Source organism: Drosophila grimshawi, unplaced genomic scaffold (genome assembly GCF_018153295.1).
Source record: "Drosophila grimshawi isolate 15287-2541.00 unplaced genomic scaffold, ASM1815329v1 contig_1369, whole genome shotgun sequence".
Taxonomy (NCBI): domain Eukaryota; kingdom Metazoa; phylum Arthropoda; class Insecta; order Diptera; family Drosophilidae; genus Drosophila; species Drosophila grimshawi.
The window spans coordinates 4,382,231-4,404,784 of record NW_025062891.1 but is presented as its reverse complement, the minus strand read 5'-3'; the positions used below and the strand labels follow the sequence as shown (position 1 = coordinate 4,404,784).

The 22,554-nt window shown below is 36.4% G+C and overlaps 2 protein-coding genes across 11 annotated transcripts in view; both read right to left on the bottom strand.

Moving 5' to 3' along the window:
* The window catches only part of LOC6560471 (titin), a 30,918-nt gene extending 19,743 nt beyond the window's left edge, over positions 1 to 11,175 (bottom strand). For 4 of the 10 annotated variants that reach the window (XM_043216472.1, XM_032735077.2, XM_032735078.2 and 1 more), the window contains exons 1-5: positions 7,190 to 7,216; positions 5,693 to 5,829; positions 1,012 to 1,110; positions 700 to 941; positions 476 to 634 (exon numbers count right to left, since the gene is read on the bottom strand). In XM_043216472.1, coding sequence (XP_043072407.1) covers positions 476 to 634; positions 700 to 941; positions 1,012 to 1,110; positions 5,693 to 5,829; positions 7,190 to 7,201 — 649 coding nt within the window. In that variant the 5' untranslated portion in view covers positions 7,202 to 7,216. Of the gene's footprint in view, positions 1 to 475; positions 635 to 699; positions 942 to 1,011; positions 1,111 to 5,692; positions 5,830 to 7,189; positions 7,217 to 7,646; positions 8,079 to 11,006 lie in introns of those variants that run through there. The other 6 variants (XM_043216475.1, XM_043216476.1, XM_043216473.1 and 3 more) reach the window with 5 other exon arrangements.
* LOC116805086 (myb-like protein Q) lies at positions 2,368 to 3,145 on the bottom strand. Its single transcript, XM_032735087.1, has one exon. The coding sequence runs from the start codon at positions 2,830 to 2,832 to the stop codon at positions 2,488 to 2,490; it is 345 nt and encodes a 114-aa protein (XP_032590978.1). The 5' UTR covers positions 2,833 to 3,145; the 3' UTR covers positions 2,368 to 2,487.
* Positions 11,176 to 22,554: the final 11,379 nt, after the last annotated feature.

The window sequence follows — 22,554 nt, the reverse complement described above, 5'->3', positions numbered from 1 at the left end:
GCTAAGACAAGAATGATTGAAAATTTCGAAATTCCAAATGTAAATTTCTGCTGCATACTTTTAGGCTCGCCAAATAACTGACAACATTTGCTCATTATTTGAATGATATAATTGGCGAAATTGCAGCGATTTGCGAATTGAGAAGAAGAGAAAGCCATTTAAGCCTTGGTTCATCGCACTCAGCACTCAGCACTGAGTACATTTACTTTCTGGGTATATAAGTACTTTTAGCACTTGTGCGACGCAAAAGGCAGCTCTTAAATAATGTCCCACTGGCTAGAGTATATATATATATATATATATATATATATATGTGTACAGACAAATGATAAATTCAAGCAATGCGCTGCTCTTTTAATTCGCAACAATTGAGCAAATTTGTCGCGTTTTGCATTTTCCCCGAGTGCCTGACTGAATTGCATTTGCACTAATCAAATCTAAGCCAATCTGCGATTGAGTCTGGTTTGTTACTTACAGTTCTCGCTTTTAGACAATTGACCGACTTTGATGTGATCGAGATTGCTGCCGAGCATTTCCGCAACAATTTCCTCAACATATTCGCGTATCCTGTTGCGCTCATCTCCATTCATTATGGCCACACTATTCGCGCCGATCTGGCTGACGCTCTCAAAGTCTGTTGATGAATTGATTGATGTTAGCTTAAAACGAGCTAAAATTAGCTGATGTTTTTATACTTACTCAACGTGCTATCGGCCATGTCTGCACTAATGGGTATATAGATTTCGCTGCGGGCACGCAGTGGGTAGATGTACTTCTGCTGGTTGAAGGACATCTGTTCGGCCACCCAGGACGAGGTCTGCTCCAGCGATTGCTTGGAACTGTGGCACAGTTCGCATTCCCATTGGGCAGCCTTTGGCCGCCATTCCGCGCACTTGATGCTGCGGCACACGCACTTGCCGCATGTGCAACATCTGACGTAACTACCGGAATAGTGCAGCAAGTTAGTGAGGGGTATGGGATGGGACAGAGAGTGGTTATTTTTTCACTTACTTTTTGGCACTGCTTAAATCCAGGTCTGCACAGCAGACATTGCAGCTTTGCTGCTCTCCGCCCTCATTCTCCTTCTTCGGCTTCTTATCGACTATTTTGCTGCAAGGAAAAGAAGGTTTAAACATTTGAAAACATTAAATTCGCTAGACTTCTTATAAATATTTATTTCTTATTTTAAATATAATAGTAGATTTCATTTGACATTTAATTTAATATATCTTTTAATTTATTTATATGTTTTTTTTTTATTTTTAATTTTTATGTCGACGGACTTTAGTTGTCATTAAATAAATATATGAAAAAAGCTCGAATAGAGCTTATGCTAATTTCGAATAACTGTAACTCAATTTTTATTGAAGATTTCTAGCGCCCATTCTTGACACAATTCCACGTCTCGCATTTTGTATACTTTCCTTTTTGTGCAAATTCGTATTAGTTGGCTGAAGGCTCATGACGCAGAACATTTAAAAATACAAGCAACAGAAATATGTTGCAAAAGGTTAAACAACTCTGTGAAGGTTGCGGTGTTTGCTAATTTCGGTATAATTTATAATTTGTGTTTCGATTCGCCGAATATTCTGTATAATCAGTTAGACATTTGTGTTGTTTTGATATTTCGATTTGAAACAAGTTCCGTAACTACGAAATTGAGACTCTAATTAACTTTAGCAATCTTCGCACTCTCTTTTCAATGTATGGATTTGGTAAATTGCATAAGTGAAAATGCGGAAGACAAACAACTCCCCAAAAACCAGTTCGACCTGAAAGCAGCAGAAGCAGCAGAAGCGGCAGCAGCAGCAGCAACGGTAACAAAGAGGAAAAGAAAAATCCCATAAATGTAAAAAGCGATGACTGGCAATAAATTAGTTTTGTTTTTTTTTTAAAGCTACTTTTGTTTATTGGACTATTTTTCGAAAGCTTAGGAGACTAGGCATACAGATAGAAATTGTATATATAGGAAAACCATTTGGTAACATCACACAAAATAAACCTTAAATACTTTTAGACACTAGGCGTTATAAATAAATGTTATATTAGAAACTATATATTATATATGTGTTGTTTGCATTTTAATTGTGTAATGTCAAGATATTATGATTATGTCAGTCATTTACGATTTATGCAAATTTCTACACAAAACAAATGAACGTAATTGAAACCGAATAATCAAAATTGTATATCTCCAACAGTGCGATATTGTATATATGTACATATAATGTATTGCCTGTTAACAACGTGCACAAAATTCCAAATAATACACAAATTTTTCTTTTCGCTTTTCGCTTTTGGCTTTCATTCAATTCGCAGAAAATTTAGCATATTGTGCACATAGACGACAGACAGACACACGACAGATAACGCAGTGAAATTGAAAATATTTATTGTATGCATCAAATTGTGAAATTTGGATTTGTCTAATTAGAGAGAACTCAGTCGCACTATATACACATTGGTCAAAACAAATTGGTAAATTGACTACAGATGTTGATGTTGTTGTTGCTGTTGCTGTTGTTGTTGTTGTTGCTGTGCCAGCAGCAGCTGTTGTTGTCGTTGATGATATCGCATGCGCCTGCGCGCCCAATGCTCATAGTTATTCTGTAGATTCTCATAGTAGATATCCTCCTCCTCGTACTCGTTGCCCTCATCCCCGCCCCAGTCATCGTGATTGGGCGGCCGTCCAAAGATGTGGGCGCTTGTGGTGAGTTTCAGTAGAACCACCTCCATGGTGCAGGCCATAAAGAGGAAGGCGAATACGGCAAGACTGATGGGTGTGCAGAGTATTTTTTCCACCTGGCACACCACAACAGAGGAGAACAACATGCTGTCTCTTCTCTTATCCCTCTTCACGTGTTGCTTGTGTTGCGTTTTATGTTTTTTGTTTGATTATTTCTATTTTTTGAGTATCGGTTTGCTGTTTAAGTCAGTGATTGTTGTTTTTTTGAATTTTTACTGTAATTATTGTTGTCACAGTGTTGGCGGCTGTTGCTTAGCATGGCACCAAAATTTGATTGTTTTCTACTATTATCGAATTTGGAGCTTCAATTTGCACTTTTCAATGTGGCTGTATATATTTTTGCTTGACAGCTTTATTCGAAGCGCGCCGACAACTTTCTCACACCAGGTTTGGTCTTGTTATGCGCAGTTCGCTTTGAGCGCACAGCTCATTCAACAGCTGAGCTACTGACAGCGACGCTGGCAGCGACGACAAGCTCAGCCTTTATGCCGGTTTTTGCATAGAAAGCAGAGAGGCGGCAGACTGCGCGAGAGAGCAGCGATAGCAGCGAGAGTAAGTCTGTCAAACAAACACGAAAATCTAAACTAGCGGATGGATAGACAGGCAGGCAGATAAAAAAAAAGAAATAAACTCGTTGATGACGTAAGAGTTTTTTAGGTTTTTGAGTAATTCACGCGTTACGCTATGGAATACCTGTGGGAAGAGAGCAGGAGAAGAGAGACGTAGAAGAGTGATGGACAACAGTCTGGACAGCTGATGTTGCTGCCACCAGCGCCAGACAAATTCACTTTTAATTTTGATTAATTGTCACAGCCCGACTGGCAATTCCTTTAGCTTAACAGTCATAACTTCATTACGCATTGCAAAAAATTTTATTTGTTTAAACTTAAATGAAATTCGGAAAACGGGTATTATATTTAAACAAACTTATGCATAAACTTATATTCTTTTTTTTTAATTGTGGATATAGGAATTTATTAATTTATTGGTATGTCTATGTTGATTAATAAATGGCGCCCAGAACGAAACGGGTTCTTATTTTCAGAATACAAAAGAAAAAAAATCAAAACTAGACAAAAAAAAAACATGAAAACAAATGATTCATCAGATAATATATCATTTAAATACCGCTAAATGTTGCGTATTACATTTCATGTACTTGACATTCAGCTTCATTGTCAGTATTAAAACCTTTGTGGCTAATTGCTGGACTGGCAACTTGATCAGCGATAACAAAATCAGCAATTTACGAGTACTAGTTTTTACTGCAAATATGTGGCTAACCAATTTGCACAACATTTTAAATGCGCATTTTTTAATGTACGAAATTCGCTGATGATTTTGCATGACCTTTAAGCAGTCTCCGCCTGAAAGTATGCTTTGAATCTTTGCTACGCCCTTTTGGGTATGCAATATTTATTTGAATGTGCACCTAATTCTTTTATATAGTTGTAGAAATTGTTCGTTTTTCTAACAGCTTACAACTAGATTTGAGTGCTGCTTAACCACTTTCATAAAAAGAAAGATTCTCTGTCACATTTGTTACACATTTGTCTGTGCGTTTTCACTTGCTGCGTGTGACTTGAATTTCAAATCAACCAGTTTTTATTCTCATTTAGAGTCGCATTAAGAAATTCTTCGAGCACTCCCAGCGAAAATGTGTTAATGTAGCAATTGAATTTAAATTGCATTTCGATCTCTAGATTTTAAAGTAAGAAGTAAATAGTGCTGAGTTAAGTAAGTTAAGCTTTCAGCGAGTCTAATTATAAAGCTTCAATCAATTTAAGATCACTTGAAGCCTCGAAAGCACATTAAAGCTTTATGAGAAATGTTAGTGTTTAAGTTTTTGTTGGGTAGATTAAAACCATTTTCGTTAGTACCCATAAAAAGCGATTTTTATATGAGATTTAATAATTTTGTTGAGTACTCAATTTCTTAATGAACTTTTTCTGCTGGTGTAGCGGAAACAGACGCATTAAATAATTTAGCCAACTAACGTTGACAGGCGTTAATTGTAATTATTAAGCCATAAGTCCGACTTTCCATTTATGCATGAAGCGTCTCTCGTTTTCAGTTTTCTGCTACACATTTCTGTGCTAGTTTCCAATTGTACAGAAAGTGAGCTTTGTTCACATATAAAAAGACAGCTGATTGTTGTTTACACAATTGAAATATGGAAGGAATGCAAATACTGCCAATACAATGCAATAAACAAATACCTAATTAACTCGGATGAACAAAAGAAAACAGAAACAGAAACAGAAAAACATTAAAACTATATGAAAAGACAATGGAATATTTGTGGCTAATTATTGATGTCACTTCAGACACCGTTACAAGCTGCTTTTGATGTTCTTAACGATATCCGCTGGAGACTTTGGGCCTGTTTGCATGCCAAATTGGTGTCGCGTTGTTATGAAATTGTGCAACGGTAAACAATAATCGATACAAATCGAAATTGGCAACGGTACGCAATTGTTGACCAATTACAGCTATTGGCGAATAAAGTGATTACACAAGCGGCTAAGGAAATCAATAAAATGAGAGCTCTGGGCTGTGAGCTGTGAGCCACCTGCCAAATAAGAAACACACAAACAAAAAACAAACTCAACATCAATTATGTCAAATCAGTTTTTATGTGCAATTTTTTAAATACTTTTGGAATTGTTTTTGCACATTTTCTGTTATTGTTGTTATTGTCTTTGTTGTTGTTTTTGTTGTTATTGTGTTTCTCACACGCGAACGCAATCAAAGCCAAAGCGAAACGAGCAACACGTAACTGAAAATGAAAATCTAAGAAATGAAAATGAAGCTGTGTAAAGCAGAGTCCAACTCCAGCTGCAGATATCTCTCTCTCAATAATTCGCTGCACGTGCAACGTCAAGTTGGGGCTTTAATCGTGCTGCTCACGTAGTCGAGTTCAGCTGGTTGGTGGTCCGAACTCACCTTAGTAGATGATGGGCGCCACTTTGCAGCAGATAGGCGCCTCCAATCAAGCCCAGCACACTGGCGAGGCCGAGGATTATGTTGTTACCACCGCGATCCATGTGGCAGTTGTTGGGGCGCAACAAGCGCTTGTACCACTGCAAAATTGATTTTCTGGTCATTTGTCATTGAGTTTCGTGGTTTAAACACTGAAGCACACACAACCGATTTGAACTGCCTAACAAACAAGAAACTCAATCTGGAAATGCGTGTTTCTGTCGGGGATTATCAATTGGCCCTCACTGATATCACCTGTCTGTGGCATTGTTATTGTACGCATTTCTTATCTCGTCAGTTAAATAATTAATATACGTGTCTTTACTTTAAAATTTCGGTGCGCAATTTGGCAAATGGAATGCCCTACTTGACTTAACTGAATCTTAAATGAGATTTCTCAATATGCCTGACAAAGAGAGTAAACGTGTAAATAATAAAACACTTGAAAAGTTTAAAAAAAAATCGACATGAAAAATCGCTCTGAAAACTAGAAAGTTTTCTTGTTTTTGGAAATTGGTTCTACATATACGAAAAACATCTGAAAAAATAATTGGAAAGCATTTCTTCATTTCAGAAATATATTTTTTAAAAGAAATTCTACTAAAAAGTAGAAATTCAAGCAATTCAAAGGTTCGCGAATCATTTTCAAATTAAATTAAATAAATTTATAAGCCATCTATTTAGGTAAAATCGTAAAATATTAATATTTAATAATTAATTAAGAAAATAAAATTATACATATTTTTCCTAAATTTTATTAAAATGTAGCCAGGAATTAAGTATAGAAAACCAATCACATTCTTTCGTTTTTGGAAATATATTTCTAAATAACCTTTGCCGTCAAAAGAATGGCCGTGTTCTAAAGTTCGGCACGACTTTTTTCTGATTGTATGAAAACATATTTTAAAAGTTGTTATAACAAATACTGCACAGTCTTTTTTTTGTAAGTCACTGTTTTTAAAAGCTCCAAGTGTGATTAATTGATTTGAGTAAAGTACAAATTCCAAACTAAAAGCTTCCCTATATAATCAATTTCGTAATTAATCCAGTGTCATTTGACTCTTCAAACGGTGTAAACTGAAATTTCAATTTTAGCTGCTGCTGAAGTGTCTTCCTGTATTTTGTATCATAATATCTTTGCATACTTGCACAAATTGAATTATGGTTAGGGGAAAGAACACACTCGGAATATGTACACCTTCTTATCAGTTGGTATGTGCTCTCTACAGAGTTATTTTTAATCGCTATCAATCAGGAATGTATTTGTTTGCATGTTTCTCTTGTGGGCCGATTAAAGAGTAAAGTTAAGAAATTAGCCGTTTGGCGAGAATATTTCACAGCGTGTCGTGATTAAGGTTTTTTATGGTCGTTATCTACGATTTGACATCTTCTATTATGTGTGCTTCAGTGCAAAAATAGCTTGTGATTAAACATAACAAATTGCGAATGCTTTGTATTCACTGGGGCTGACATCAAAGTCGTGTGTTTATGTTTGTTGTTAGTGTTTTTTTTTCTACAGGTTTCGCTTCACAGAGTGGTTAATAATTGTTGTCTTTTATTTGTCTTGTTTTGTTATTTATGTTTTCTTTTTTGCGCACAAGTGAACCGCGCGGGGCAAACGTTAAATAAATAATTACCCACGTCGAGAACTTTTCGCTTTGCAATTAAGTTTTTTTTACACCGATTATCAATCACAATTTTTCTTGTGTGTCTTGAATTTTTTTTATATTTGTTGTTGTATTTAAATTTTAGCGAACAATAAAAATCGTTCGCTAATTGAGCGGCCACGAGCTGGATATCAGAACCCGATAATAATCACATGATGACTTCACATAACAGATGTAATATATGTATATATATAAATGTATTTGTAGCTATACACACATATAAGAAAAGCGCGAACTTTTTTCCACTTTACCTACTTTTTCCAGTGGCTTATTTTAGCCAACTGAGCTGGTCAAGATCGGAGCGATCTTAACGCTTGCGCTGAAAGCTCAAAAATGCGACTGCGACTGCGTTGTTTGTTTGTTTTTTTTTTGCACTTTGTTGCGTGTATTAAGTATAGGTATTATATAGTCTTGAGTTTTGTTTATTTTTCTTTTATTATGTTAAAAAAAAAGTGTCAGGCATTGCCTTTATTTGCGGCTTTTGATTTGATAACAGCGCGCCGCGAGTACAATGATAAAAGTTTAATCATAAAAAAAGAGAAATAACAACGAATGGAAAGAAAAATACAATGAAGAAGGGAAAATCAACAACGCAACGAAATTTCACAGATAAGTGTCAAGATTTTGGGGTTATATCACAAGCGCCTTATAATTATGACAAGTTGTTCAAGACCAAAATTATTATTGGGGTTTTATAATTTTTATAAAAATTTATTTTTCCTTAGTTTCTTTTTTAATTTTGTGTATTTTTTTTTTTTTTTTTTTGTGTGCGTTGTGGCGAGTATCCAAAGTGGAACTGGGCATAGTTAGTCATAGTCAAAGCCAACGAGCCGCAAAAACAACAAGAAAGGGGAAGGGCAAATAAATCGCATTTGTCGCACAGATAACAAAGAACATAAGAGGCACTGGCGACAAATAGACAAATGACCAAATAGGCAGGGAGAAATGCGTGGCAAAGGTGCAGCTGAGTGCCTATTGCTGGTTGCATTATGCAAATCGTGGCTGCCACAACGTTAAAGCAACCTTTGACGGCTGAACTTGGCCAACAAATCTGAAAATCAATTCAGCTTACGACTGAAGGTGATTGGCATGTTTTTTGAGCTATTTGGCTGCCCAATTAATTGGCATTCATCAAATTAATTATGAGCTTACCGATAAGATATTGAGCACATTTATGCGTTCGATAAGGCTGAAGGTGAATTTTATGTGCTGGGCGTTGTTATTAATAATTAAATTATATAAAAATAGGAGGGGGGCAGAAATACTCAGAGGTAGAAACAATAAACAAACAACGAGACATATTATTAATTAATTATAGTCATACAGTCTATTAAATAATCGCTTATGATACTCAAATGTTGCTCCAGACATACGAGTATATAAATTATGCTCATCCAACGCAGCACAAGCTAAGATAAATTAGTTTTTAAGACTACGCAAAGTGAGAAAAAATAAATCGAATACAAAACCTCTTATCAAAAATGGGTATTTTTCAAAAGTTTTGTAATCTCGCTTAAAAGTCCATAACCAATTTCTGGATTTTTGCTAATCAATGTGTTAACCAAAGTCTTATAACCCATTTGTGGATTTTTGCTAGCCAAAATGATAATTAATGTAAATTAAAAATCCAGAAATTTGTTATAAATTTGTAAGTTTCCCAAACTTTTAAAAATGAAGCAAGCTTAAGCAATGCGGAAAATGTGCTCCAACAATTATAAATCTATAAATTACTCTTATGAGCTCAAGACCAATTTCATATATTAGTTTAAGAGGGAATGACTTTACACAACCAAGTTTAATCAAGTTTGGCCGCTTGCGTAATGTTTACCCCAGCCAAAAAACAAAAAAACGGGCTTTATGAAATATGAATATTTTCATGGTATCGAAAGGTGCACAATTATTTTTGTCCATTTATACGCATACGCATACGCATACGAGCATAATTATGAAATTTATTATGGCTGGTGGCAAGGCATATTAAAAATACGCGAGCTTGAGGCAGCTGCTGCTGACGGATGTTGTTGATGGGCTTGGCAAACAGCTTGTGGATCTTGCAATCTTTACAAACCGCACACAGCCACTCAAGAACAACAACAAACACAACGCATCTGCAGCTGCTGTTTTGTCAGATGTCAGTTTTGCTTATTTGATTAGCATTTTGTTTGGGTGCGTTGCAAGTGCTTCTTTTTTTTGTATTTTTTTTGCTGTTTTTGCCAACAACAACAACATTAGGAAAAGTGCGACAACTGCATCCATTGGCCATTAAGCATTGTTATTGCTGTTGTTTGCAATTTTTAACTTATTTATGTGAATTGTTGACCTCGTTTGCGAAGAGAGGAAATTGCCCGAAATGACAAAATCACAAAATCACAGTTGCAGTCAGCAATAAAATAATGCTAGGCGCATCTTAAGAGCTTTTCTGGGAAAACACATATGTTCCCACTCTACAAACGGCAGCACAATAAAACATCATAGAAAAAAAGAAGAAAACCACTAACAAACTCTTTTCATTACTCATCTACGAAAAAGGTTTTTATTGCCAAGTCAGGCACTCAAAGGTGAACACATCGTTAATTTTCAGATGTATGCTTACAGCTTGTGTAATATCTTTAATTTCGCGTTGAGAGTTAGAATAACTCCAGGCGGATCTTCTGAATAAGCTAATTCATTTTTAGAACCCTATAGATACAAGATGAATCATAATGAGTTGAGTCGGCTGCATCTTATCATTTATTGTAAAAATTTTAAATCTCTTTCCGTTTTTCCGTGTTAGATAATATCATTTGAACTCAAACAGCTTGTACAATGTATATATATATATATATATATATATATGTATATTCTACTTGTGTTATCTTATCTCAACAACAAAAATTGCAATATAAAAGTAGAAATCGCTGCAACGATTGCAGTTTAAACAGTTGTAAAAAAGGGAATTAGTTTAGACCCATATTTTTGCACTCAGAAAAAAAGCCAATGAAATTCTTAAAATCGTCATGAATACTTGAACAAAATTCGGCTTTTTCCAAATAATTGCGTGATATACGAAAATAAAAACTTATAATTGGCGAAGTTTAAATATGTTTTAGGTTTTTATGTGAAATGATTGCATATCTGAAATCTTATAATAATAATGTTTAACAATAATATAAGCAGTAGAAAATCGAATGCAGTAGTTCTGCATACTAATATAGAGAAAAACATCTTGCGAATTGTATATACATATTTTTCTAAATATTATAAATATGCACCCTGAAACACCCATGGCTTTTATAAATATACAAACTCCTTTTTAGAAATACACTTTTTGAATAATAAAGTGAGTTACATTTGCCGCTAAAAGTATGGCGATTTTCTAAAATTCCGGTTTATTTTCTATCTTCGAGAGCTCTAAGGGAGGAAAGATTGCGCATAGTACGAGAACTTATAGTCCAAATTTAAATACTGCAGCTAATATAAATTGATAGATGGTTGTTGTTGATCAATATATTTGAGTTGCTTTCTTCTGTCTGGTGGATACTTTTATACAACTATTTACCAATTTACTATATTGTAATTAGTATATTATATCAGTCAGTTATTCATTATTTAGCTGGTTATTCGTGACTCACCTTAATCTATCGCGTAGCATTTGATATGTGGGCTGATCTCGTTGCAGCACCTGAAGGATGCGCTGGCATTGATGCAGACGCTGGCGCAGCTTCAAGGCATGTGCATCCCTGTCCGGGACGGCAATGCCGCTGTCCACGCTGCTGTTCAGCTGCTGACCAGGGCTGCTCTGTGGACTGTCGCCAGCTGCTGCTGTTGCTGCTGCTGTTGTGGTTGTTGCTGCTGCAGCTGCTGCTGCTGCAGATGCGTCGGCGGCCATTTTGCTATTATTTTTGCGGTTGTTGCTGCTGTTGTTGTTGTTGTTGCTTTGTTGTTATGCGTTGAATTTGGTTTTGCTTTCGCTTCCTTTTTAACCCTCTTGACACACAAACGTTCACTTTTAATCACAACATTTTTGCGCTAAGCCATTTCCGCACGCACACACACACATACACATGTACTAGTTGCACACATGCAGAAAAACGACAGAAAACTGTTTGTGCCAAGGTGCCTGGGAATTGGTTGCCGTCGGCGCCTCTGCCAGCTGCCAAGTTTAGCAGTCAATGAATGGAATTCTCGCGCACAATTTGATTTTTGTGCACCTCTTTTTGTTATTTGGTTTGTTTTTAACACTTTTGTTGCGTATTTTGTTTCACTTGTTGCTATTTTTCATTCAGCTGTCGCTCTGCGAGCATTTTGTTAATTACGCGCCCGTTATGGCCATTGTTTCACCTGCTGCCTTCGTTTTTTTCCAGAGCTTATCAGCTTCTGCTCCGATATATATATATATATATATAAATTTAAAAGTAAGGGCGAGTCTTTTTTTGGGCTCACTTTTCAGCAGCTCGTGCGATTGTCTTTTGCTTAAGCGTAATGTATATTTTTGTACTGCAAGCAAAAATTTAATTTTTTTTCTTATATTTTTCAGTTTACTTTATGGCCACAATAAACAATACGCGTTGTGCTGGCAGATAACGTTTTTGTTTTTTTTTTTTTATGTTTACTCGCCGCCCCCGTCAGCAGCAGCCGGTTCTCTATTTAAACGCTCTCCAAGTGCCTCGACTGCTGCACCCAAGAGACGACTCACATCTGACAACGAACGGAGCCGCCAACAAGCTGTGGACTGCAGTGGAGTATTCTCAGATGATATGCCGCACGCTTAAATATGTAAATTGCGGAGACCCAGAAAGGCACGTAGCCGCATTTGGTAATTTCGTTTGATGCACTGCCATCGATTTGCATAGCAGAAGGTGCTCAAAAAGGGGAGCAAACAGCAACAGCAACATCAACAAATTGACAACAAGCCCTTAACATCGAGAAAGCTGCTAGGCTAATCTCCTCAAGCGCCGCTCATCAAAACAGTCAGCCAGCTTGCCAGCTAGCCAAGCAGTCAGTCTAAACATATGTTGAAAAATAACGCCTCGAGGGCAGACCGTCAACATGGCGTTTAAGAAGATTTGCAAATCAAAAATCCAACAAAACGCAAAGAGAAATTCTAAGACAACATCGAACGAGGGCAGTTTGGCAAATTATAAGCAATTAAAGTTCAACAAATAATCAACTTAATTAAATAAGTTTTTATGCACATATCTGGGTTATATTTAGTGATAACGTTTTGCATTATTTTCACATTTTAAATGAATGTTGTTGAATGTTGCTGCATAAAGATAATAAATTGAATGTAGAAAATATCATTCGAAATGTGATAAAAGAGGTGCGAGAATATGTTATATGATAGCTGATGCATGACTCATCTGCTAAGTGCTTTGTTAACTGATGCTGATATGCAACTATTCCAGGTACAGAAAAGATTAATATGAACCCAGAGTCGTTTTAAGCATTCCATTTTATATTAAAATCAGTAAATGTTTTAAATATTTTGCAATTATATGAAGGGACCGATTTACATTTATTATCTCAAGATTTATTATATGCTTTTTTACTTTAAATTTAACTTGAATTACTCACTTTTAATGGTATAAAATTTACTTTGTAACATTAACTTTAAATTTATATATTTTTAAAAGCTTTTTAAAAAATAGTGCATTTTTTAGTTCACATTGAATTGACAAATTAATTGAAGCGCAAACAATAAAAAATTCATAAAGTTTTATTGATCAAAAGTAAAGGTCCAAGATTGTTAAGTCATTAGAACAATTCATTACAAAACCCACAAAAAAATATATTAAATATTATTGATTAAAAATAGAAGTCCAAAATCTATATTATATTCTATTCGATTTGTTAACTCATTGAAAAACAAACAAAAAAAATGATATAATGTATTGATATTGGTATTGATAAAAAATATAAGCCCAAATAATCATTTGTAACAAAAAAAGTGCCATAAATATAATTTGCATAAGATGATTCCAACAAAAGAGATCTTTACTTTGGTATCCACTGCAAATCAAATTTATCGTAGGTCAGTTTTTAGTATAATGAACCCGTTTTTGCTTAGCTATTAAACATTTGTGAAAAACGCAATCAATTGTTATGGAAATGTGAAAATTATACAAATTTCAAATACTATGCACAGCCTATTAAATTAAATTTGTATTTTTCACACACAACAATTTGTAAAGCAAGCCTCGCCTTGCGGCATGTGTGTGTGGAGAGAATCGTTGCGAGCTTGGGCAGTAAAATAGATGACATGAAATGCCAGAGACTCCATCTTAGTTGAACGATGATGATGATGTGGAGATGATGATGTTGGCCAGTGGCTGGCCGAAGATACATTTGTAGCTGTATCTGCTGGCAAACGTAGTACAATGTATGTCTGTGACTGACGAAGCATTAAACGAGCGAGCCAAAGAGATGCGGACTAAACAAGACGGTTTTGTATCGCATTTCCAGACAACGGGACAGAGCAACAGACCAACAGACAAACAGACAGACAGACTGACTGACTGACAGAGGAACGGGCCAAAAACAGTCACTTCAAACGCACTTGTTGATTGTTTTTTTGTTGTAGTTTTTGTTGTTGTTGGCTCTTTTCATGTTATTTGTTACTGTCTCGAACATTTCTAATGCTTAACTAAAAAGTTCACTTGTCTGTTTGAGTCGCTGCGGGCTACGGGTCTGCTAACTTGGCCGATGGGCAAGACAACCAGCAACAATGGAAATGCGTGTAAGTCTTCGTTTTGGTGAGGTGAAAACACTCTCAAAGTATTTGTGAATGGCATTTTTAATGGATTCGGGGATTTTTGTTATAGAAATGCAACAATGCCAAAATGCATGATATGCAATTTGTGTGCTTAATTTAAAACATATTTCTCAGACGCATTTTGCCAGCTTTAGCTGCATCCATTGTGGTCAAGAGCTTATAATACCCTTGCAGAGGGTCTTTTAAAATATGTTAATCGCAGGGTGTCAAACTGAAACGAATTTAAGTTACGAATAAAGTATACAAATTCCGGAAAAGATTAAAGTATTTATCCAAACTCGTTGGTTATGTTTTTATTTATTTTATTTATTTATTAAATACGAAGTAAAAGAAAATGGCGGTAGAGATTCCGGTATTTTCTCAATTTTTTTTATGGTATTGGGTTACGCATTGGTACCTGGATTTTTATGGCTCGTAAAGTCTACAAACTCCGCTAAGGATTCAAGTATTTAACTTTATTATTTAATGTATTGAGTAACAAATAAACAATTCAGTAATAATTTTAAATAAATATTTGGTTAGTGCGATTATTTGTCGAAACTTTTATTTATATTTACATTTCTCTTTTTGGCAAAATTTGAGTATTGGTTTTTTTCCTAAGATATTTTGATTGACACACAACCAGCTGCAGTTTAATACTTGTACGAAGCTTAAGCTCAGTGGAACCCCAATATTATGTTAAATATGCAACAATAGATGAAATGGTATAACAAAGTTTTATTAAGGATATTATGTGACCTATCTGCAAGGGTATTTAGTCTTCTACTAATTTCTATTCTATTTATTTTCAGGCAGGCTCTTATCTCTAAAAGAGTATTTAAACTGATACACCAAGTAATTCTGTCGAGGTAGCCTTTTTTATCTCAAAATTGATTTGAAAATCATATCTACTGCACATTGCTCAATGGCAAATGTTGATGTTGCTTCTGTTGTTGTTTGATGCTGATGTTATTACGTGTTTGGAGTGTAGTGCGGAATCTGTGTAGACTTGAGATTTGTGCAATTTTCACACAATTGTTTCGCATTGCATGTCGCTTTAAGTGGTTACAGTAACTAATTTGATAATTAATTAAACAACGACCGCAATTCAAAATGCAATTGGGTCAACTACAAAATGGGTCAGACGGATGCCGACTCTGTGAATATGTATAAGATATATATATACATTTATTTATTAATTTGCATATATGCAACTGGTTAATGAGCCGGCTAAGTACATAGTTAAAGTGGTGTTTGCCACATGAGGCATTTGTTGGCTTTGGTCGTTGTCTCGCACAGCTGGCAATCGCTTAATTAATAATTGGACATGTTTATATGGCAAATATTTTGCATGCCGCCCAAGGCTTGATTGATGCTGTTGTCTTTGAGGTTCAAATTGAGGTGGCGATGATGTTTCTGTTTGTGTTTGCCTCGGGGGGTATGAGAAAGGGAAATTTTTCTTTTTTAACATGATTTTTTTTTTTAATTTGTGTATTAATTACACGCAGATGTATCAATTTGACTCTTACTAACGGTTTCACACCGCACATTTTCCACACACAATGAATTGTCGATTCATTGAAAAATTAGAAAAAAAAAAGAAAAAACCCAACTAACAAATCAGCAATTGTAGCTGCTTAGGGGTCCATAAAACGAACGGAAGTTGGAAACGTCTTTTGCCACTTGGCTCTTTAATATTGTTAACTGATGCTGGTCGATTGGTTTTGCTTTCTGCTTTGTTTGTGGTGCGACTGCTGCTGCTGCTGTTACTTAAGTAATTTTTTTTTTTTTTTTGCTCTGTACGTAAAAGTTGTTTTCTCAAAATTGGCAGCTGGCAGCGTTAATGAAAAATCAATCGATCCGCCAAGTCAGCAACGGAAGCAATTTCAACTCTCTTTCCGTTTTAACTTTTTTGCTTTGGCTTTTTTTTCACACGCACACATCACACACAGCAGTGTTGCATTTGCAGTTCAATGCCAAAGCTGAAAACTAACGACATTGACACTCGCCCCGTCCCTTGTCCACTTGTCCACTCGTACACTTGTTGTTCTTGTTCACCCTGTTGACACTTTTCGTCATTTTATTGCGCTCTCATTTGTGTGTGTTGCTGTGTGTTTGTGTGTGCTTTGCGCATGAGTCGCTGGCTTTAGTTTTTAACACTGACATATCGCACGCTCCAGTGACCCACTCTGGGAGAGTGCACTACACACACACACACACACACAGACACACCTGCGCAAGGCTCCAGGGTTGCATTATCGCTTTTACTCCCTCCCTGTTCATGAGCCCTTTTTTTATCACCAGCTTCGCTGTTGTTGTTGTCGTTGTCGTTGTTGTGTTTGCGCTTCAACGATTTCAGTTTTGGCTAAGGTTCACTTATCACTGCCTCAGGCACGACACACGTTTTCGACTATTGTTTTGCAGTCAACAACAGCAGCAGCAATAACAAATTGAGTGTCACATTATAAATAATATTAATAATAAGAATAACAATTGTTGCTTTTATCACTTGGCATACATTTCTCTTGAGTGCCGCTCAATTCAGCTCCGCTCTGCCGTTGCGTGAGCACCGCGCAAAGTTTTAAACGCGAATGAGAGTCGTCGACGTCGACGCTTTGAAGCTGAGCTTGGTGTTTGCTGCTGCTGCTGCTGCTGCGCGTTTCTGTTTGTTACGCTCTTTCTTTCAAGTGCACACACTCTCTCTCTCTCTCTCTCTCTCTCTGGTTGCCTGCTGTTTTGTTTGCTGATGATGTTTAGCGTCGCATTCAACAGCTGGCACAGGCAAGCATCAAAAATAACAAAATTAGCGGCAAATTTAATGTTCTTGTTTTGTTTAAATTTTTGAGCTGCGTGACAAGTTTTGGGCCAAGGGGTTGCAGCTTGGGGTTGGTTAAGCAGTCAAACCAGCTAAATTCAAGGGCAGCGCATGACCAATGTTAAAATACACACATTCATACACACATACATGCATAATTCGCTAACTTATACGCACTTCTTATTTTACACACACGCACACACATTCACTCTCTCTCTTATTTAGTATTTGCAAAGCTTTCTGCTGCTGCTCTTTTGGTCACACGAGACCAAAACTTAACGGCGACACATTAATTTGTATGCATAAGGAAGCAATGAAGATGGGAAGTGCAAAAAAAAAACTGACAGAGAGAAAGAGAGAAATAAAAAAAGAGTGACCAGTGCTGTATTCGGTTACAACACAAGTTCAGTTAGCTGAGCAAAGAAGCCTCGCTGTAAATATGGATTGGTCAAAATGAATCGGGAAATGCCCTACGCCAAAACCAAGTCCGAGTCCGAGTCCGAGTCTGAGTTGTCCAAGCAAAACCAAAAGCAAGCAGCGACATGCACGGAATGGAATATAGGAAGCGTTTAACTACCTATGAAAGACATTTGATACGTCAGTCAGCCCAACAATAGTGACAGCAAAAGCAAAAGCAACAACGACAACGATATTTACAGTACACTCACACTCACACACACATACACTTACACAAAACATACACACACGCACTCACTCGTAGTGTTTATTTTTCTCCACCTTCATTTTTTTGCATTTATTTTTTCTTCTATTTTGTGTGTATATTTTTTTTGAGTCAGACTCGCACAGCTGCCACTGCCACAGTTGCTAACACAGCAGTTGCCAGTGGTCAACAGCACCGGCACATTGCACCTGACACGGGCCAACAACAACAACAACAACAACTGACTGAGTTTTTGACTCGTCTTAGTTTTGTCCATTTCGTCGAATATTTTTCCGCTCACTTTTCTATCGATTTGGAATTGTACATAGCTTTTTTTATATTTTTATTTTGCCTTTGTAAAAAAAGAAGAAAACTGCCGTTGCTTGAGGCCTGGCTAATTGCTGACAAAATAGCCCATCATCATCCTGCAGACGAGTCATGATGACGATGATGACGATGATGAAGATCACTTAGCACTAAGCGTGGAATGCAAGAAGAACTCGATTGACCGTTATGACTAGCCTCAATGCGGAAAAAGTGTAGAAATGTTGATGAATAGCAAAAATCAACTAAAAAGAAAAAACAAAAAAAAAATTCAAATTTATCAAGAGCGAATTCTGACTGGCAAGCAAATCTTGTGCCAGATCTTCACACCCGACGACATAATTATTCAATGGCCAATCAAATTTGCTATTTGCCAGCTGGTGAAAGTCATTTAAAAGCCACTTTCAGTGCTTGATCAATATTGGCTTCAGTTTATTGGCTTCTTGTGATGCATCATTTAATGGTTATAGCTAATTTTTTTATAGTTATGATTTATGCGTGAGAATTTTGGCCTAGGGCAGTGGTTTATTAATCATTCTGAATTTAACTCAAAAACTATTTTTTATTTTCGACAGAAAAGAAACTTAAGTTAAGGGTTTTTAAGGTCAACAAATTTAGATTCGCATAAATTATGACAATCAACATTTTTGTTTAACTGCGAAAAATATACAATTTATGCCAAATAAGTAAAGAATTTATGGTTATGGAGTTAATCGACAAGTTCACTTAAAAAGCAGTTTTAATTTTATGCCATTGATAACGTAAATCAAATTTTGACGGCCAGCAGCAACAAGTGCTTGAGCACGAAGCACCCTGTACATTTACAGAGAGCAGCAAAAGTCATGCAGCATAGCTTTAGGCGCTGCTCTTAAAGAGTGCTTAGAAATAGATATTTAAGGAAACCAGTAATAAACGTGTTTTAATAAAAAACAACAATTTTGCATAAATATAAATGGCAAGCCATTTGTAAAATAATGCTGATAACATATTGCTTTTTGCATTTTGTTTGTACCTGCGCATTGGGAAGCGTGAAGAGAGAGAGCGAGGAGCGCAGCTTCCACAGCATCCAACAGCTGTTGTGTGGAACTTGAGGATGTCCTATAAAATGGCCAATGACAACAGCATTTGCAGTAGTCCTGTTCAGTGTTTCCCACAAAGGTGTTGGCAGCAACAGCAACAGCAGCAATTCAAAAACAATTCCCTCAGCGACAATTAAAAGCGATTTCTGCAGTTTTGCTGAGAGTGCTCTGTGCAAAAAACAGCAGCAACGTGTTAATTGTCAACGAATGCCAAGTGGCAAGTGAAAAAAGAAAGCAAATAAAATAAAATAGCAAGGACATTGTCTCGTGCGACACTTTAATAAATAAATGTCATTCCCATTCAAAAGTGGCGCGATTGCTTGAAAACTTACGCACACAAGCACACAAATAAACACACGCACGCACGCACGCACACGCACACACACACACACACATAGGCGACGGCATTTTACCGCGCTTTTGTGCTGGCTGCAGCAGGGGTAAGTTAACTTAGAGGAGGAAGAAGCAGAATAAAAAGAGTAGTTCAGCTAAGTGCTTTTGCGATTTTATTTACTTGTTATTAAGAGCAATGGCAATTGCATTAGCTACGAGCGCACCAAGGAACGACCTTTAAGCCTTGCTGCAGTTGTTGCTAAAGCTCTTTAACAGAAATGTGCACCTAGCTACCAACAACAAATAAAAATAAAAACACGTGCTTGGCTCGCAAACAAAAAAGAAAACTAAAATCCATAAATTGATTTTTCAGCATGCATCGCTTAATTTATTTTCTTTTTCATATGTATATTTAGCTCAAGATTAAGAACAAGCAGTGGAAGAAGAAGCAGAAACAGAAGCAGAAGCATTGTAATTCCCAGGTGTCTTCGCTAGACGATTTGCCAAAGCACGCAGAACAACCGGTTGACTTTGTGTGTGTGTGTGTGTGTGTGTAGGAATGCTAGCACTCTCTCTCTTTCTCTCTCTCTCTTTGGCTAGCCTTAGACTGGTTCAGCTTTTGAAAAGCTTCACACGCTAACGACAGTTGTCTGTGTGACTGCAAGTGTGTGTGTGTGTGCTCGCAGCATTTCGTCTCTGTATGAGAGTGTGTGTGTGTGTGTGTGTTGTGTCTGTAGCGTGAATTTTTTGTGACGCAATGCTTGGAGGTTTTTGAACTAAAGTACTTCCCCGCCTCTCTCCCTCTCTCTCCCTCTCTCTCTGTCAGTCACTCTTGCAAACCCTCCCTGTGAAGAGCTTAAGCGTTGAATGCCCAGCAATATTTAAGCATAACAAGCAAGGGAGTTTTAAACTAAAGCTTTAATCAACAGGAAGGCAATAAAAGTGCTGTGGCAACACTATGCAAGTATATGAAAAAGTTGTAGACACGTAATTTGACGTCGCTTGCAATAATAATGATAATTCACTACGATAGGGTCAAAATATTGATTGCAGTTAGAAAGTGGGGCACTCTTTCCGTTAGTTTGAGTTGGCTTACAACTTTAACCTGTGCGCAGGATGAAAAGAAAATGTATTTTGTATCAATGAAGATGCGCTCGACTGAAGAGTGCAATGAATTAAGCGACTACAACAAATCTGCAGCTAAATGCGACCAACTCGCCACAACAATAAATAAGAAGCCATAAGAAAAAATAAAAATAAAGAAAATAGACTAACGAGCAGCACATAAATAACACAACAGCCAACATAACAGAGTGCAGTCGCCATGGCCAAAAAGGATGCGATGCACAACGCCAAATGAAAGTCCAGCGCACAATGTGAAAAATGAGCCAGTCGCTTGGATAACAGCAGCCAAAGCCAGCAAAATGAAGCAAAACGCTCGACTCAACTGGACTAAACTGAACTGAACTGAACTGTCATTGAAGTTAATTACAAATGTCCAATTAGGAAACCAACACAGCAGCAAAGTGCCGACCATCAAATGCAAAAGCAGTTCGTCTTTTGCTGCAATTAAAACTGCATCTGGCCGCAAAAATTAGAAAAACACAAAACGAAAAAAAAAAGAAAACAAAAAACTGCAAAACTGAAAAACTGCAAACTAATCAAGATGCGAGCGCATATGAAATGAATGGCCAAAATGCAGATGCCGCAGCAGGGAAACAAGCAGCAGCAGCAGCCCTGAAATTGCATAATACGACATCCGTTGCCACTTGAGCAGTCACCGTAACCAGAAAGCCCACTGCCCACAACTGCTTCACTCTGCAATATCCTGCAACTGCAATGCTTGAATTAATCAAGCCTAGCAGCATGCAACGATTTTTGATCTCAATATTTTTGCTCGCCACAAGAATTTCAAAAACGCTGAAAGTGATTTGGAATTTATTAACAATTCATCAGTATCTAAATATATAGTATTCTATAAAATAATTGAAGGGAAAGCATGATTAATTTGTATAAACATATCTTATATATTATTGCAGGATATATAAAGTAACAATCAGATTTACCTTTTTTCTTTAGATATTCTTATAAATTGGCATAATTCAATATTAAAAAGCAATATTCTATTAATATTCGTACAGACTTTTTCGTATAGTTTTCTATACGGGAATTTAGTGCAAAACTGATAAGTTTGTATATATATATATATATATATATAGTCTACATTCTATATTAAAATAAGTACTCTGTAATGTTGAGTTTTTCTTAAATTTAAATATTCCTACAGATTCACATAATTTGATTCTAGAATGAAACAATTTTAGAGAATACTGTTGAATATATCAAATCTTTTTTATCGAATTTAAAGAAACACTGAAAAATTGGTTTAAAACAAGCTTACATTATTGCTTTACTAATAATATTGATTTTTAGCTTATTTTCAAATATTCCTTCAAATTCACACAATTTAACGCTAAAATGAAATTCTTACTGAAAAATCCCTTGTCTGGAATTTTGAAAATAATCGACGCTTGTCAACAAAGCCGTAAATTCTTTTTATTTCAAGCCATTAGGATAATCTCTATTTATAAATGTACATCTCCAGATTGTGGGTGTTGTGTTATTATTTGCTAAGATTTAACTGAGTGTATAAAATAAGTGAAATGTGAACTGCTGAATGATTGTGATGAATGTGCAAATATTACTCACCGTGGGAAAGTTAAATACCCACTATGTCCCTATTCGAGTACTTGTTACCATCCCAGTCATAACAACAAAAATAAAACTCCGGACGTCAGCTGTCTATATAATAAATGTAGCGGCGCCTGCTGTGTCGAAACTTGCCTGATAATTGGAGAATTTGAGAATTGCGATGCGCAAAAGACTGTGCTACGCTTTTGTGTGTCGCTTTGTCGGTTTGTCGGTGTGTCGCTGGGAAAGTTTGAGCCAATAAAATAAAATTTATGGTAATTAATCTAGCTTATTACCAACTGAATGCCCTGCTGGGCCTGCGTCGCCTTGCCACGTCGCACAGCAAAGATAAAATGTCGGAGGCACAAAGCAGCTACACAAATTTTTTAATTAATAAATAAATGTTGTGGAAATTATGTAGCATTTGAGGAGACGCCCCGTAATTATGAGATTTGCTGGGGCTTAAGCGGCCACTTGACAAATGCGTGCAGCGGTAATCGCACTCGAAATTACTCAGACCCAC

Excerpts from the sequence above, each read along its gene's own strand:
- LOC116805086 (XM_032735087.1), bottom strand. The coding sequence starts at position 2,832 with ATGTTGTTCTCCTCTGTTGTGGTGTGCCAGGTGGAAAAAATACTCTGC.